The 19,451-nt window shown below is 39.3% G+C and overlaps 1 protein-coding gene across 1 annotated transcript; it reads left to right on the top strand.

The window, feature by feature from the left end:
* The first annotated feature begins 6,565 nt into the window (after positions 1–6,565).
* On the top strand, positions 6,566–8,830 carry LOC145137739 (zinc finger protein CONSTANS-LIKE 10-like). The gene is made up of 4 exons (XM_079071879.1): positions 6,566–6,674; positions 7,141–7,590; positions 7,678–7,964; positions 8,060–8,830. The coding sequence occupies exons 2-4, from the start codon at positions 7,186–7,188 to the stop codon at positions 8,187–8,189; spliced, it is 822 nt and encodes a 273-aa protein (XP_078928005.1). The 5' UTR covers positions 6,566–6,674; positions 7,141–7,185; the 3' UTR covers positions 8,190–8,830.
* Positions 8,831–19,451: the final 10,621 nt, after the last annotated feature.

The following is a 19,451-nucleotide window of genomic DNA, read 5'->3' as shown; positions in this document are numbered from 1 at the left end:
TTGTAGTTCTTTTAGATTGCTTTTGTGTTTTGTAGTATTATTTTAGAAAAAGTTGACGATGAGTTTCTTCTTATGCTGTTTGTTTACTTGTGTTTGTATGTAAGTACCATGAAAAAAACGAAAATCCATCAATTACAACAAAATAACCAAAACTCAAAGCACTCATTTCCGGGATGATTTCCTATATACCTTTAATAAATATTAAAATATCATATTTATCCAATAAAAAAAATTAAAATATCATATTTATCATTCATAAACATCAAAATATCATATTTATCTAAATCTTATTTTAATCTTTTTTTAAAAAAAAAATTATAATCTTTTTAAATCCTTATATTTATCAATTTACTATTATACTCTTCATAAATTTCTAATTCAACTTCAAACACCCATCTAAAAGAAAGTTGATTGATGTGATTTTTGAAACAAGAAGTGTGGTTCTTTGTTTGAGATCTTTGTTTGAGATCTCTGCATATAATATCAACGTTTTCACTATGGTTTTGTATAAAGAGGAAAATTGCAAAGTGGGTTTACAATTCAATTTGAATCAGATAAAACTTTGACAAGTGATCGATTTTAAGAATTAATTTGAGAAAGATTGGATTCACTGAACATTTAGTTCATTATTTTTACAGAAGTTTTAACAGTGCCAAAATTCAAAGCAAGATAGTTGCATATCATATTTTGATTATACTGAGATGTCTCGCAATCATATTGAACACTTTTGGTTTTGTTCCAAAAATCATCTCAAGTTAAACTTTTTATTATTGAATTTTTCACGATGATATTGAGCACATTCCTTGAGTGATTAATCAAGGAATGCTAGAGAATTTATGAAGAGTATAATAGTCCATTACTAAAACTAATATATAATTTTTTTATAAAATGTTAAAAAAATTAAACTATTTTAGGCAAATATGATATTAAATTTATAAAAAAATAAATATGTTATTTAGACTTTTGTTTGGTAAATATGATATTTTGATGTTTAAAAAAAATCTATATCAAATTCTTTAATGTTAATGACCATGAAAAAAAAAGTTATAAATGATACAATATAATAACAACTTTTAGAAGTCCATTTTTTTCTCTAAATATACAATGTGGTAGAGATGCAGAAAATCACGCCAAAACCAGTTATGGGCTACAAGGTTACATACTAAACCGGCAGATGAGAAAACCGGCCCATGCTAATCCTAAGAATCTAATCCATTATATCCGTACTTGGCAATCCTCTCTTTGAGTATTAAACCTTCAATAAATCGAGCCAAGCTCTCAAGGCCTACTTAAACCTATTCTTTTGAGAAAACTAGTTATACATAATTTAATTTTAACTGCAGTCAAATAAATATTTAATTTATTTGATTATACATTATAGAAAGAATTATAAAGCACAATTTATATCTAAAAAATACAACATTTGTCTTCGTCTTGGTCTTCTTTAATTTTGGACTGAATATTTTTGATTCAACCTCTCAAAGACTTTGTAGCAGATAGAAAATCACAAAATTAGGGAAAAGTTTTTGTTGCAATTAGAGTTTACTTTACATGCATGAGAAATTAATTATGGATGTAAGAAGGATTAGGATAAAGTTCACATAGTCTGGAGTATCTTATTGGGCTCGTCGCATAAAGCACTTAATGAGAAAAAGAATTTTTTTGATGTGTTTTAAGGATATAGGATACATTATGTGAAACATTTTGATCTATTTTACATGATTTCTGGATGAATGATGCTATTTGTTTCTTTTTCTTCTTTGATTTAATACATCACATTGATTGCAACATTTTGATATAGTTTAAGGCTATAGGATGCATAATGTGAATCATTAGGATTGTAATGAACCATGAAGTTGAGAGAAATGAGCTTAGGCAATCTCCAACAAACTTTTGGTAGGTTGGTTAGTATTTGATCCGCTTTTACAACACGGATTCAAGGTAACCTTACTTAAAAACTCAATTTAGTTATAATCAGGGTTGATCCTTTGATTTTCTAAGGCATATGAGAAAAATAAAAAATTCTCTAAATATATTTTTTGTATATATAAACAAAAATCATTGATAAGTCAATAAGTTATAAAATTAGTCAAAACAAAAATTGTCATTATCCCTCTTAATATGTCACTAATCCGTTGCTAATACTAATATACATAAAAAATCGGGCCCTTAAACGACACGGCATGTGCGGTCGCACGCCCTGCAAATAGCTAGGGCCTGGTTATAATATAAACTTTGGATATATGTGGGCTGCTGTTTGGTTTCCTTGTGTGCATTTGTTTCTTATGTCCAAATTGACCAAAACCATTTTTTTGGTAAGTTTTAATATGATGAAAATTCCGGTTCAAAGTCGAGATTAAAGAGAGATTTTGCATTGTTCGTTTGAATATTAATAATTAACTATGTTGAAATAAACCTTGGAAGATCCATGCAAATCAAACAAGAATTAAATAGTTTCAACACAAAATTATGTATTTATGTCATGACCTTGAATTCTCGATTTTTAAGGCCATCATCTTAGTGATTTCTATTACTCAAAACTGAAAATACCATGTCTAGAAAACACCAAGACCGAAATCAATATGTATAGTAAGCACTAGGACCAAAATCAACACCATACAAGCCCACTAAGGCCGAAAACACACCCTAAGGATCCACTAAGGCCGAAAACACCATGGGAAGGGCTTAAGACCGAAATCAATTACTTAAAGTCAAGCCTAGGACCGAAATCACATGTGATTCCGGTTATACTAGGGTGCTTTAAAGGGTTTTCGGCCAAATAAAGGAGATTTGAAGTGTTGACTTTAGGATTTGATGTCTAACCCCTTTTCCGATACGAGCCACAGTATCCTAAGCAATTAACCACCAAATATCCATGTATTAACCCACAAATAACCAAGTTAATATCCCCCGTATAATCAAGTGGAAACACTCTTCCATTCACTTCTCATTCACGGCAGTAAACACATTCAAGAAACCCCACTTCATTTCCCTTAGCTATCATTTCAAGTTCACTAAAAAAGAAGGCCAAGATCTTCCAAGTTCAACCATTCTCCAAGTTCATCCTTAGACTTAGGTAAGCAATTTCGAAATTTCCTAGTGATTTATCATATTCTCGTGTAAACTTCATCATTTTTACACACATTATCGTGTGTGAAACCCTTAGGAAAAATCACACCTCCAAGAGGTCCATCAACTTCACTCAAGAAGCTAGGCTCGAAATCTTCATCTTCTCCCTTCAAAACCATCCACAAAATCAACTCAAGGTGAGCTTCATACCCCCATTTTTCGAGTTTTCATGCTTTTAGGGGGGAATACAAGTCAAAATATGTTTGTCTTATGGATATTTGCATGCTTCACTCTTATTATTTGAATATGGTATAATAGTTGTATAAAATGTAGATATCACCACTCTTTTTACACAAAATTCGTATAATATGAGGTTTGGTATGCAAAGATAACAAAAACATAACTCATTTTATAATAACAAACATCAACAGGAAAAATATGAGTAGTACAAACTACAAGTTTTTTTTGGTAATTTTTACTAAAAATAGCTTTTCTAGTAAAAATTGTTATATTTTAGTCAATTCTGTTTTGGTGGGTTAAAACTCAAGGATATTATGTTTTAATAACATATATTAACACTAGACAAGAATTCGACTTTATATTTATATAAAAGTTTATATAAATACTCTACACAAAAACATACAAGGTAAACTATAATTGGTATAATTTGGGTGTCACAAAACCACATTTTCACAATTTTTCAATGGTATAATTATTTCATTATACAAGAAAAAGGGAGTCGTAGTTCACGTAAATCTGTTAATGCTCTAGTGAGACATTCTCTCCACCGTACCTACCTAGCGTACACTTTAAGTCCAGAGTCTCCTGGAGGAAGAGCGAGATAGTTGTGTATAGATCTATACGGGATTGACAACCCACACCTCAGCTGTTCGCTACAGTTAGACCGGAAAGTCTAGGGTGACAAATATCTACCGATTCCGACGCCTGAAGAACGTCGTTCAGGCATAACAGTCATAGTAAGCATGGTTATAATAACTCACATAGTGATTAACTGTACTATTTGGTTTACGAGAAGCTTACACCTTATTAGTTTTATAACATAATAAAACTACATACTATCTTACAGTACAACATTTCTTACATTTATGGTCTTAGGGTTTAAGACTACAGTTCATACATAAGAAAATATAGGATTTTCTGGGAACATACACTATCATTTTACAAGGAAAAGATACAAAAGTCATACATACATTTTTAGTCTTGAATATAAGACTTACAACCCATTTTTATAGAAAATATCAGATTTATGGAAGTACACGGAACCATTTTTAAAATACCATTACAAACACTTTTCATACAAAAATGCTTGTGAACTCACCAACTTAATTGTTGACGCTTTTCAAAATCACTTGTATTCTCAGGGAACCAGTAAACAAGTATCCAAACCTTTTGAGAACAGGAGTTGCAAGATCATGGATTTTTACTTTTCAGTTAATTGTTGGTACTTTTGAGCAAACACAGTATGTAAACGATATAAACTTGTATTCTCTATGTATGATGTTTGGGTTGCTATGATTCATTTATATTCAACTGTAGTGATGCTATACAATGACGTCATTCGCCCCCGGACATTTCCGCCGTCCTGGTTCGGGGGTGTGATAGATAATATAGATGATGAAATAAAATGACGAGAGGTTTCGATGTTTAAGCTGATTTAATCATCTAGCGGAGTATAAATGACAACCACTGACTATTCTAGACAGTCCAGTGGGTCGTTGGCAGGCTCTCAACCTGTAGGTGTTTGTGAATGTTGTGTTCACTGGTGTACTCCATCCCTCTCATGGTTTCCTTATTGACATATATTGCCGAGGAATCTCCTAAGCAGTGTTGTCTATCCTGATGAAAAATCTTTAGGCTAGGTCCCTTAAATTAGATACATTAGGGAAAGAAAGTGAGGATAACCTGAACGGGTAATCGAGTTGAATGATTTGATGAAATTAATAAATTTAATTATTGTGGGTGGAAAATTCTATGTGCTCACCAGACTCCCAAGTCTGACCCACTCAGTTTCTTGTATTACAGGTAGTGGCAATAGAGCACATGAGTGATGATATGATGAAATATCAATGGATTATAGGCCATTAGAATAATAGATGTTGTAAGGCCCGTACTACTTCTGTTTATGCTTTTGTACTGTATCGACAATGACATCCCAACGTTTTTAATAAAACGAAAATACATTTCTTTGGAAATGCTTTGATAATTTACTTATCATATTTTTTGGAACAATTCCGCAATATTATTCTTCAAAAAGATACTCTGGTTTTTAAATAAAGTATAAACAAATCGGTCTTTTCTGTCCATGAAATTGGGGATGTCACAATTAACATGAGTTGATTATGTACGGTCCGAACACCATGATAATGAGTAATAGTTATGAGTTAGTAATGACATTCTAGATATTTACATCGTGAGTAATGATTAAACTAGCTTCCGCTGGGCGAAACACCTTTACACTTGCATGTCTGGATGTATTCGTGATGTAGTGTAAGGCTATTAGTATACAAGTTTAGAATTAAAATAACAGATGAACTTCACATGGGTGCAATATTTACTAGTATTTCTTTATGAATTTTGTATTACACCAATCTTGTCGCAATGATTATATCTATGTATATATAACAATGTTCTAACATTTATGTTGATCACTAAGTCTTCAAGCCTAACCTTGTACTATTTACTATACCTCACATGCTAATACTTGAGCGATATCTGATAAATGGAGATTAAAGATGCTAGACGAGTACTTAAAGATGTTACACTTTTATTTTGGAAATAACTTATCTTATTCTTTTACACGTGGATTGTAATTGTCTTAGATGACGAAATAACACGCTTTTGTTGGTTTACGTTTGCTATTGTACAAGCATGAACCAAATATTTGGCACCTTCATGAGGTATTCTCCTAATCATGTTAGTAGAATGCTATTTTCATGATGTCCTTTTACAGGGAATGTCCTATTACCATCCTTCTCATGTAGAAATAATATCTATTGTGCTACTCTCATCATGAAATATGAATACTCCCATAGTTAAAATTGAAGCATAATTATAAACATTCCACACTTCTTTTCTATATCGTACTTGTTCAAATGTTGGGTTTATAGGTTGGTCTTAATGTTCAATAATGATAATGTCCTGGTTAGTTCCTTAGAACTAAACTAGTAAAACTTTAGTATTTTGTAATAGGTAAGGATGTTGCTATGATATATAGAGGACATGTCTACACTTGGCTCAAAACTCAAAAGTAAATAAAGAGAAGATTAGAAAAGTGCCAAACTTTTCAATGTGAGGAAAGCGACAAGGTCCCACCTTCCAAACCAAACTACAAAGTACGGACCTCTCTTTCTCTTTCATTCTCCTTGCACTTTTTGCCCTTTTCGTGATATTTTATTTTGGTATTTTCTGTTGTCAAATATCTTCTTGCAATATAAAGTGCTCCAAACACCTAGCTCACACACAACGCAGGGATATTAACAAGGACAAGAAACTCCTGAAACCTCTATCCCAAACTTTTTAGGGTTTTCAAAGTCGGCAACAGAACCTATCTGCTTTGATCTTTGCTTTCTCGGTTTTCAATCCTTGTAAGCTTGTTCTGGGTCTTGTTTGTTTTTGCTTTACCAAAATGGTTTTTTCTTGGATTTCTTCTATTTATTCGTAATACATGGATTCTGGGTTTCATTCACTGATTCGAACCATCTTTTTCTTTGAAAAAAACCAATTTTTTTTGGATGAATTTGAGTTTTTTTTTTTGGGCTTTTATTATCTCCCCTGGCTTTGTTTTGCTGAACAGAGTTTTCTTGTTTCTTCAGATTACTGTGTGAATTCTACATGCATAAAACCCTCTTCAATCTTGTGTCTGGACTCGTTAAAAAGATGTTAAATTTGAATATTTTCAGAAACCATTTGTATTGATAGGTTGTTCTTGAATCGACCCTTATCAATACCCAAGAACGCATGCAGATTACAGAATCATTAAAGTATATGCTATTTCAGTCAAATTACAAAGATTCCAAATCCCTAATCCAGTTTCTCAATTGTTTGACACAGATTTTGCTTCATCAGTTCATTAAATCTGATAAAGATTTTCCAAAAATGGGTTACGGTTGCGATTACTGTGGCGAGGCAAAATCGATGGTGTATTGTCGACCAGACGAAGCTTACTTATGTTTATCGTGTGATCGTTATATTCATTCCGCAAACGCATTATCAAAACGCCATTCAAGAACACTCGTATGTGATAGATGCAATTCAAAACCAGCATTCGTTAGATGTGTCGATGAAAAACTCTCACTTTGTCAAAAATGTAACTGGGACGGTCACACCGGTTCTAATTCCGATTCCGGTAGCCATTGTCGGCAAATGTTAAATTGCTACTCCGGCTGCCCATCGGCGGTGGAACTATCTTCCATCTGGTCGTTCATGTCAGTCGATAGTTTATTTGGAACTAAAGAAACATCAGTCGCTGAATCCATTTCTCACAATTCACATGCTACAAAGGTAATAATTAATATAGCTGTAATTTCTTCTTAAAATTCTTTATCATGAATATTTCTCAATTCTCATACTTATTTTTTGTTCTCAAAGAGATATGATGTTCAAGTTCAACCCACATGCAGTAATGCAGCTTCATTTGATTCATTAAGAAGCTGCAAAACAGAACCACCACACGTTTGTTATAAACCACATTCCACTATTTCATTTTCAAGCCTCACTGGAGAAAGCAATACACGTGATTATAAAGATTGTGGGGCTTCATCTATGTTTCTCATGGGTGAGCCACCATGCTGCACCCTGGCTCACGATAGCACTACTCCTTCAGGTATCAGAAACGATACGGTTCTTCCTTACAAGGAAAAAAAGAAAACCCGGAAGTGAGTAAATGATAAAGTTTCATGAACATCTTTTGAAATAGTTTTTTTAATGGATTTAAATATATGATTAATATTGCTCTCTTTTTTTGGGGTAGATGTGAGAAGAGAGTAAGATATGCTTCACGAAAGGCAAGAGCGGATGTTAGAAAGCGCGTGAAAGGGAGTTTTGTGAAAGCTGGTGATGCGTATGATTATGATCCCATGAGTCAAACCAGAAGCTATTGAGAATTTGAGACTATATATAGGCCTTAGATATATGGCCTTAAATAAGCTGGTGATGCGTATACTTATGATCCCATGAGTCAAACCGAGAATTTGAAACTATATTATTTAAGACCATATATCTAAGGCCTATGTTTGGAAAAAAAAAAAATAAGCTAGCTTATAATATAGTCTCAAATTCTCAATAGCTTCTAGTTTGACTTATGGGATCATAAGTATACGCATCATCAGCTTATTTAAGGCCATATATATCTAAGGCCTATGTTTGGAAAAAAAAAAGCTAGCTTATTGTAATTTAGTATTTGGTAAAGCAATAAAAGTAGTTTATTATAATTTATAAAGTAGTTTATAAGCTAGTTTGCTAAACACTACGTAAGTCTTTCAAGGAAAGAAGATTGGTCAAACCGAGGGAAAACTTAAAACAAGATTGGTTAGATCAATTGAAGACCGAGGGAAAAATCAAGATTTGCCATGAAAGATGGGATCTTGATTTTTGACATGATCTACCAACAAAAAGGAGTAAATTTCTTATACTCTTTTAAAAAAAGCATGTTGTGATAATCGGCATGATTTGTGAGGGATGAGATGAAGATGCTTGTAATATTGCATGTGATTATCGATGTATTGACATAAACAAAGAATTTGGGATGATAAAAATATTGGTATATACATAATGAAAGATGTTTGTAATCGATATGCCAATTTGGGTTTAATTGTACTTCTTTTAGATTGCTTTTGTGTTTTGTAGTATTTTTTTTTATAAAAAGTTGACGATGAGTTTCGTCTTATGTTGTTTGTTTACTTATGTTTACATGTAATGTAACATCTTAAAAATTATAAGGTAAAAAATTATTTTTAATTCAACCATTAAACGTTATTTACCTATTTCAATCTTTCAAAAGTATATCAGAGTAAAATAGTTATCAAGGTACGATCCCAAAATCATAAAGTTGCGGAAACATGGGTGGATATGTTGCGATCAAGCCGGACCCTTCCCCTTCGAACCGGAAGCACCTGGACCATAAATAAAAATCATAAGCACAAAGCTTAGTGAGTTCCCCAAAACATCACATACCATACATATCATTGGGTCTGGCCCTCACATTGGGTCCAACCCACCATAATGGGTCTAGCCTGTCATACAATGGGCCTAGCCCGTCATACAATGGGCCTAGCCCAACATACAATGTAAGAGTCACAGAGACAACTAGCATATAACATACATTGGGCCTAGCCCTTCCTGATCCATGGGCCCAACCCATCATACAATGGGCCTAGCCCGACATACCATGCAAGAGTCACAAAGACAGCTAGCATATAACAGATCCTAGTGGGCCGACATTGGTGCCTTCAACCCACGGGTACAGTGAGGAGACTCACCTGAATCACAAATCCGACTAACCCTCAGCTCAAAGCCACGATAATTGCCGCTACAACACTTCTATCACAACATATAAGGTCCAACCTTAGACTACATATTGAAATCAGTCATCTTGACCAAAAGTCAACCCATGTCAAAAGTCAACAATCAAAAATATCAATTATTCAGCCTCACGTCGTGACCAGCCCTTAGTCACGTCGTGAGGTCTCACTCGAACTGATTCTAACTCATGCCAACTCAACACAACAACTCGGTCCAGGATGACTCACTTGACAGCCTCATGACGTGAATTATCCTTAGTCACATCGTGATCACATCAGGCTTCATCTGATGCAAAGTCCTAATGTTTTGAGTCCTTAATCTCAATAAGTCTTCAACCCCAATTCTTCCAGAAGCTAAAGGGGGCACCAAAGGTCCATAAAACTGCTAACTTGATGGACATGCATGCCCCATGCATGTCCCCAACTCAACTTAGGTCAAATGGAAAGAAAATGACCTAAACCTCATGCAAGATTCATAAATCACAACCAAACTTCAAATACATAAGATATGATGCTCAAGGGACACTAGAGAGCAATAAAGTTGCCAACTTTATTCTATCCATTCACTCAAACCAACTCTATGAACCAAAAGGGGACCAAAAACAACCTAGATCTAAGAGAAAAACTCCAAAAGGTAGAGACTTGAATCCTTACAAATGGTTCAGAAGGTGATAACCAAGATGAGAAGGTGTTGCTTGCTTGATCCTTGCTCTAATTCTTCCTCACCTCCTTTGTAACGTCGCGACCCTCAGGTATAAACTTTCAAGTTTTATATTTTCAATATTTAAGGTCGACTCGACGAGTTGGATGGCCTGACTCGTCGAGTAGGCACGGTTATGATCGCGGATTTTAACTGGCCAACTCGCCGAGTCAAAGGACATACTCGACGAGTTGGAGCTGGAGGATGAAACCCTAATTTCCAAGGTTTTGCACCCTATTTAAAGGATCATTTGGCTCCTTTAGCCTTCCTTACAGGCCCTTGTGAGTCCAGAAACCCTAAATCGCCGTTTTCCTCTCTTGTGGTGTGATATTAAGCTTGGAAGGTGAATATTGGAGAGAGGATCTTGGAGATCAAGAAGCTTTGAGCAAGGAGCAGTTGAGGGATCCGAAATCTACTTCATTTTTGCATCACCTGAAGGTAACAAGTCGGTACCTTGACTTTCCTCCTTCTAGATCTCTTTATGTTAAGATTAGGGCCAACTTTAGCATGTTTGGGGATCATTTCGTGTATTAGGATAAGATCTGAAGTTGTAACTTCAGATCGGAATTCCCCTAGGTCCCTATTGTCTTAAAGGCATCGAATTTGGCAAGCTTTGGCCTTTCTTCATCCCTTAAACCCTTATTTAGCTTGATTTTTATAAGTATGGCCTTGCATGCATGAAAGTTTGCAACTTTACGTGATAAATGTGCCCTAGAAGGTTAGATCTACTGTTTGGAACAATGGAGTAGCTCAGAATCGACTGGACATGAATTGGAGTGCATGGACTCGACGAGTAGGATAATCCAACTCGGCGAGTTGAGGAGGGTTTTCAGTTGATTGGTTTCTGCATGGACTCGGCGAGTCTGGGAGATGAATCGACGAGTCAGTTAGGGTTTTACCGACATCTGTACGCGCATAGACTCGACGAGTTGGTTGGAAACTCGACGAGTCGACTTGAGTGATTTCTGAATTTCTAAAGAACTCGACAAGTGGCGAGCTGCACTCGACGCGTAGGGTCAGCATGGACAGTTGACATTGACCATTGAATTTGACTTTGACCAAGGGTTGACCAGTTTGACTTTTAAGGGCATTTTGGTAAATTGGGGAAACTTATGGAAAATGGGTCAATTGCGGTTATAGGTGTTGGTGGTTGGAGTTGTATTGGGGGGTGTCGACTATATCGTCTCTAGCTACTTGCGGGGTGAGTTATCCTCACTATACTCAAGGGTCTAAGGCACCAAGGCCGACCCTTTTGGATTGTTATCCTGATATGTTATGCTAGACTGATCTGTTAGATCAGCATCCTGGTAGATAGGATGGTATTGTGCTATTATGATATGTTAGATCAGTATCCTGGTAGATAGGATGTCATATGCTGTTATGATCCGTTAGATCGGTTTGTCTATTACAGTCTGTTATGTAATTATCTAATATATGTGCACATGTTTGATTAGTGGTTGAGGCTTGTCTGCTTTGTGCTTGAGCCAACAGACTTGGGCATTCCAACACAATGGTTGTGGGCCGTGAGTATTCCATCCCGAGGATGATTGGACTCGTAGTATGTGGGCATTCCAACCCGATGGTTGTGGGCCTGGGGTATTCCATCCCGAGGAAGATTGGACCCATAGTATAGTGGCATTCCAACCTATTGGTTGTGGGCCTGGGGTATTCCAACCCGATGGTCGATTGGACCCATAGTATGATGTTTGTTATTGTATGTGTATTGTTTTGAGTATGGGTATTTTGGGGGTAACTCACTAAGCCTTCGAGCTTACATTTATTGATTATTGTTTCAGGTACTTCGGATAACCATGGGAAGGCGAAGGCCTGATCGTGCACCTCCTCGTATTTTGTGATTGATTCTGGGATACTTTTGACAATGAACAATATTGGAAACAATTTTGTAATAATTAAATGGTTTTGAATTAATCTGAAAAGTTTAAATTTGGCACAATTTTTATGAATGTTACAAGTTGGTATCAGAGCCCTGGTTTGAGTGAATTGGATAAACACTCGTGTGAATCCAGTCTCAAACTAGGATCTGAGAGTTTTTGCAAAATGTTTTTGAAAAGAAATTGCAATAAAAGAGTTGGGTTAAGGGCATGGGCTCGATCTCTTGTCATGTTCTTGTTTGATTGTTGGCTTGGGATCGGGAACGTGGACCTTAACTTAACTTTGATTTTAAAAAGGAGGATGCAGAGTGTACGATTAGCTGGAGCCAGTAAGTAGACCCCAAAATACCATACAGTTATTTGATATTGTGATATGTTAGAACAACATGCTAGTACTAGGCTAGGGATCTTCAGGAATTGCATGATAGAATTGCCTGATTATATGATGCCTGAGAGCCTAGGGTTTTATTTATATGAAATTGACATCATTACTGTAGTTGCTTAGTGTATGCATCATGGTCGTACATAATTAAGATCTTATAGCCTGAGAATGTTTGGTTTGGCCTTATTTCCTATTTTTTGTTTGATGAAGGGCTTAGGGTAGGATCAGGTATTCGAAAGTCTATAGGGTCCAGCGTTATGTATGGTTAGCGTAGACGAGTGTTGCAGGGTTGGTGGAAGTTTCATGGGTGAGCTGTATGAGGCCGGTAGGCCAGTTATGAGATGATACTTGAGCGATCACCATGCGCATGTATATTGTTAGGGTGTTGTGATGATACTTGAGACAAATATGGGTAGGTGTGTAAGGTAGTATGGGCCCGTACTACTGAAAGCACAAGACCCATACGCATGTCAAGGAAGTCACAACCCCTAGGGCTTAGTTGGGAGTTGGTTCCCTGTTGTTTATGCGGATTATCTGATGTTTTGTTGGTATATTTTAAGTATGATGGTTACGAGGAGTTTTGTGATTGGATACGGATCGGGATCAAGACTGGGCGGTCAGGACGCTCCGACAGAGCCCGAGACTATCGGCCAGGGTTGGCCAGTGTTGACAGAGGATCGTGTCAGGGAGATCATCCGTGAGGAGGTGGTCGAGATTGTTCGGGGTCAGATTCCGGAGATGTTTGGGTCTATCAAGACCGCTATGATGGAGTATTTTGACGACATATATGCAACCCTAGCTGAGATGGCTGCCGTAGCAGCTGCCACACCTATATCAGCGGCAGGGGGAGGAGCTGGCAGAGCTTTTCAGTACAGGGAATTCGATAACACGAAGCCCCCTACTTTTGATGGAACTCAGGATCCCATCAAGGCCATGAGGTGGCTATCTGATGTGGAGGGTTGTTTCTTCACATGCTTATGTCCTACTGACCAGAAGGTCAGATGTGCCCTGAACCTGCTGAGGTCTGGGGCAAAGGACTGGTGGAGAGTGATGACTGGGTCGTATTCAGATGACCAGAGAGCCGCTGTTACTTGGGAGCAGTTCAGGGATATGTTTCGCGCTCGCTACATTCCACGGGTCGAGCGCGAGAAGCTGTCATAGGAGTTTTTGGATCTGAGACAGGGTACATAGTCGGTGACGGAGATCACCCAGATGTTCACTGAGAGGGCAATGTTCTGCTCGGAGTTTGCTTCTGAGCAGGCTCAGATGACCCGTTATCTGAGCATGCTCAAGACTGATATTCAACAGTTTGTGGCGACCCATCGTTGTGATACGCTTCTGGATCCACAGGAGGCCGCTAGGCGGCGAGAGCTTGAGATTGAGCTACAACTGAGAGAGCAGGGTCGGGCCCCGAAACAGACACAGTCGGCGCCGAAGCGGTTTAAGGCCACTGAATCCAGGACGGGAGGACAGCAGGTCCGCACTTGTGGCAAGTGCGGAAAGGCTCATTCGGGAGTTTGCCGATCGGGGAGTGGGTGCCACAAATGTGGAAGGCAGGGCCATCTGGCCAGGGATTGCAGACAGCAGACTCCAACTCCTGGGGTCAGACTTTGTTACTATTGTGAGCAGGTGGGCCATATGAAGGCCTAATGTCCCCTACTAGCCGCCAAACCGGCGCAGGCTCCCACGCCAACTACACTGAGGATTACTGACGGGATTCAGAGCCGAGCAGCGCCCCTGAGGGCCGAGGGACGCGCCTTCCAGCTTACAGCCGAGGAGGCCAGAGCAGCACCAGACGTGGTTGCTGGTATGTTTCTATCCCTTATCTTACTGTTTATATCTATTTTATGCTTATGTGTTGTACCTGTGATTAGGTACGTTTCTAGTGAACTCCTTGCCTGCTTTGTTACTACTTGAATCTGGGGCGAGTCGGTAATTCGTCTCTCAGACATTCAGTAGGGAGTTCGTTTTACCAGTAGGAGAGCTGGAGTGTCTGTTGCGAGTCTCGATCGCCAACGAACACGGGGTTTCCGCTTCTTCAGTTTACCGTGGTTGTGTGTTCGAGATCTTTGGGGTATATTTTCTGATAGACTTGATTCCGATTCCCATGGGGGAAGTGTGTGTGATCGTGGATATGGATTGGCTTAGTCGCTTTGGTGACATGATTGACTGCGAGGGTCAGTAGGTGGTGGTTCGAACCCCAAGTGGGGGAGAACTGATTGTCTACGGCGAGGGCACTAGAGTGGGATCAGGGTTTTGTTCGGCTGCCAGGGCTCGACAGTATATTCAGCACGGGTGTGCGGGTTATCTAGCGTACGTGGTGGATACGTGGGTCAGGGGTCCGCCTTCATTTTCGGAGGTCCTAGTAGTCAGGGAGTTCGCTGACATGTTTCCGGAGAAGTTACCCGGAGTGCCACCGGAGAGACAGGTCGGGTTTAGGATCGACTTAGTTCCATGTGCGGCCCCTATCGCTAAGGCGCCGTACCCGTTGGCACCACCAGAGATGTAGGAGTTATCATCACAGCTCCAGGAACTACTGGGAAAGCAGTTCATTCACCCGAGCAGTTCTCCATGGGGAGCACCGATCCTTTTTGTGAAGAAGAAGGATGGTTCACACCGGATGTGCATAGACTACCTGGAGTTAAACAAGTTAACGGTGACGAACCGTTATCCACTACCGAGGATTGATGACATCGATCAGTTACAGAGCGCATCCTGGTTCTCCAAGATAGACCTGAGGTCCGACTACCATCAGATCAAGGTTAGGGAGGAGGACGTGGAGAAGACCGCGTTCCGGACTCGATATGGACATTACGAGTTCGTGGTGATGCCTTTTGGTCTCACCAATGCGCCGACGATATTTATGGACCTGATGAATCAGGTCTACAGACCGATGCTCGATCGCTCGGTCATATTATTCATCAACGATATCTTGGTATATTCCAAGACCCGAGAGCAGCATGAGGAGCACCTGCGAGAGTTATTGGGGGTTTTGAGGCAAGAACGGCTTTATGCCAAGTTCTCGAAGTGCGAGTTTTGGTTGCGAGAGGTTCAGTTCCTTGGACACCTCATTAACCAAGAGGGGATTTTGGTCGATCCGGCCAAAATCGAGGCGATTATGCAGTGGGAGGTTCCAAAATCTCCCTCCGACATCAGGAGATTTTTGGGATTGACGGGGTACTACTAGAGATTCATACATGATTTCTCCAAGATTGCAGTACCTCTCACTCGTCTGACGAGGAAGGGGGTGTATTTCCGGTGGGGCCCCGAGCAGCAGAGGGCGTTTGAGACCCTCCGACAGCGATTATGCGAGGCTCCAGTCTTGAATCTTCCTGAAGGAGTCGAGGATTTTGTAGTGTTCTGTGATGCATCCATCACAGGACTGAGAGCGGTCCTCATGCAGAGAGGACGAGTGATAGCTTACGCATCGTGGCAGTTGAAGCCGCATAAGACGAGATACCCTACTCATGATTTGGAATTGGGAGTGGTGGTTTTCGCTCTCAACATTTGGAGACATTACCTCTATGGGGTCCGCTGTACCATCTACACGGACCACAAGAGCTTGAGACAGATTATGGATTAGCCGAACCTGAACATGAGGCAGCGTAGGTGGCTGGATGTAGTCAAGGACTACGACTGTGAGATCCTTTACCACCCGGGTAAAGTGAACGTGGTTGCGGATGCTCTGAGCCGCAAGTCAGCTGGATCATTTACTCCAGTGACATGCATGAGGATATCAGTGGATTCCCCACTAGTGAGCTTGATCAGGGAAGCTCAGGTAGAGGGTATGCGTTCGGAGAACTGGAAGTTGTAGAGGATTAGGGGTGAGAACATCCGGTTTGTGCAGGACATCCGGGGATTGTTGACCCGTTGTGGTCGGGTCTGGGTTCCGATGTCTGGTGGAGTCAGACAGATTGTTCTGGAGGAGGCTCATAAGTCTCGCTTCTCTATTCACCCGGGGGCCACCAAGATGTACCGGGATTTGCGTTTGAGTTACTAGTGACCGTGCATGAAGCGAGAGATCGCTTGGTACGTGGAGAGATGCCTAGCCTGCAGGATGGTCAAGGCTGAGCACCAGAGGCCGCATGACAAGCTGCAGCTTCTAGAGGTTCCCATGTGGAAATGGGAGCAGATCACCATGGACTTCATCACCAAGCTGCCGAGGACGGCGAAGGGCTTCGACGCCATATTGGTCATCGTGGATCGACTGACCAAGAGTTACCATTTCCTAGCCATTTAGGAGAGTTCATCGGCCGAGAAGCTGGATGAGGTATATATCCATGAAATCGTTGCTCGCCATGGGGTACCGGTCTCTATCGTTTCAGACCGAGACATTCGTTTCACCTCTCGTTTCTGGAAGAAGTTCCACGAGGAACTGGGCACACGGCTGCACTTCAGTACAACATATCATCCGCAGACCGACGACCAGAGTGAGCGAAGCATACAGATTCTCGAGGACATGTTGAGAGCCTTTGTTATTGAATTCGGTGGGAGCTGGGACTCCTACCTACCCCTTGTAGAGTTCTCCTACAACAACAGCTTTCAGTCCATCATTGGTGCTCCACCATATGAGCTATTGTATGGAAGGAGATGCCGCACCCTAGACTGTTGCGGTGAGGTGGGTCATAGGGTGATGGTTCGGACCGAGGTAGTCCTGCAGACTACTGAGATGATTCAGTAGATTAAACAGCAGCTGCATACCGCACATAGTCGGCAGAAGAGCTACGCCGACCGGCGTCGATCTGAGTTGGAGTTTCAGGTCGGTGATATGGTACCCCTGAAGGTCTCGCCCTGGAAGGGTGTGATCCGGTTCAGGAAGATGGGAAAATTGGGTCGCCGATACATTGGACCATTTAGGGTTGTTTCCAGGGATGGCAATGTGACATACAGGTTGGACCTTCCATAGGAGTTGAGTCAGATTCACAACACTTTCCACGTCTCGCAACTGCGAAAGTGCGTGTTGGATGAGGGTGCAGTGGTGTCATTGGATGACATACAAGTGGATGAGCGCTTGAACTATGTCGAGAGGCCCATAGCCATATTGGAGAAAAAGGTGAAGGTTTTGAGGAACAAGGAGATACCTTTGGTAAAGGTACAGTAGGAGCACAGGAAGGGATCTGAAGGGACTTGGGAGCCGAAGGCAGAGATGTGGGAGCATTATAATGAGATGTTCACCGCAGCAGACTTCGAGGAAGAAGTCTAGTTCAAGTGGGTGAGAATTGTAACGCCCTAGAAGGTTAGATCTACTGTTTGGAACAATGGAGTAGCTCATAATCGACTGGACATGAACTGGAGTGCATGGAATCAACGAGTTAGATAATCCAAATCGGCGAGTTGAGGAGGGTTTTCGGTTGATTGGTTTTTGCATGGACTCGGCGAGTCTGGGAGATGACTCGATGAGTCAGTTAGGGTTTTCCCGACATATGTACGCGCATAGACTCGGCGAGTTGGTTGGATATTCGGCGAGTCGAGTTGAGTGACATCTGAATTTCTAAAGAACTCGACAAGTGGCGAGCTGCACTCGACGAGTAGGGTCAGCATGGACTGTTGACCTTGACCATTGACTTTGACTTTGACCAAGGGTTGACCAGTTTGACTTTTAAGGGCATTTTGGTAAATTGGGGAAACTTATGGAAAATGGGTAAGTTGCGATTATAGGTGTTGGTGGTTGGAGCTGTATTGGGGGGAGTCGACTATATCGTCCCTAACTACTTGCAAGGTGAGTTATCCTCACTATTCTCAAGGGTCTAAGGCACCAAGGTCGGCCCTTTTGGATTGTTATCTTGATATGTTATGCTAGTATGATCTGTTTGATCAGGATCCTGGTAGATAGGATGGTATTGTGCTATTATGATCTATTAGATCAGTATCCTGGTAGATAAGATGGTATTGTGCTATTTAAATCCTTATATAATATTTGCCTAAATCTTATTTTAAACATTTTTTTTAAAATAAAAATTTTAATCTTTTTAAATCCTTATATTTATCAATTTACTATTATACTAAATTTCCAATTCAACTTCAAACACCTAAAAAAGTTGATGGATATGATTTTTGAAACAAGAAGGGTGGTTATTTGTTTGAGATCTCTGCATATAATATCAACGTTTTCACTAGGGTTTTGGTATAAAGGGGAAAATTGCGAAGTGGGTTTACAATTCAATTTGAATCAGATAAAACTTTGACGAGTAATCGATTTTAAGAATTGATTTGAGAAAAATCGGATTCACTGAACATTTAGTTCATTATTTTTATAGAAGATTTAAACAATGCCAAAATCCAAAGCAAGAGAATTGCATATCATATTTTGATTAGACGGAGATGTTTCACAATCATATTGATCACTTTGGTTTTGTTCCAAAAATCATCTCAAGTCAAACTTTTTTTAATGAGATTTTCACAATGATGCTAAGCACATTCCTTTACTGATTAATCAAGGAATGTTAGAAAGTTTATGAAGAGTATAATAGTCATTTACTATAACTAAATATATAATTTTTTATAAAATGTTAAAAAAAAACTATTTTGGGTAAATATGATATGGAATTATAAAAAATAAATACGGTATTTAAACTTTTATTTGATAAATATGATATTTTGATGTTTAAAAAAGACATACTAAATTGTTTAATATTAATGACCATAAAAAAAAAGTTAGAAAGGATACGGTATAATAAACAGTTATGGGCTACAAGGTTACATACTAAACCGACGATTGAGAAAACCGGCCCACGCTAATCCTAACAATTTGATCCATTACATCCGTAATTGCAATCCTCTCTTGTAGTATGAGACCTTCAATAAATTGGTTGAGCCACACCCTTAATGCCTACTTAAAAGTTAAACCTATTCTTTTGAGAAAAACTAGT

Source organism: Lactuca virosa, chromosome 9, assembly GCF_052849685.1.
Source record: "Lactuca virosa cultivar CGN04683 chromosome 9, Lactuca_virosa_CGN04683_v6, whole genome shotgun sequence".
Taxonomy (NCBI): Eukaryota; Viridiplantae; Streptophyta; class Magnoliopsida; order Asterales; family Asteraceae; genus Lactuca; species Lactuca virosa.
Note: the sequence above shows the minus strand (reverse complement) of the source record. Positions and strands in the feature narration are given on the sequence as shown.

Excerpts from the sequence above, each read along its gene's own strand:
- LOC145137739 (XM_079071879.1), top strand. The coding sequence starts at position 7,186 with ATGGGTTACGGTTGCGATTACTGTGGCGAGGCAAAATCGATGGTGTAT. Across the intron at positions 7,591-7,677 it reads ACAATTCACATGCTACAAAG|AGATATGATGTTCAAGTTCA; the intron begins GTAATAATTAAT and ends TTGTTCTCAAAG. Across the intron at positions 7,965-8,059 it reads GAAAAAAAGAAAACCCGGAA|ATGTGAGAAGAGAGTAAGAT; the intron begins GTGAGTAAATGA and ends TTTTTGGGGTAG.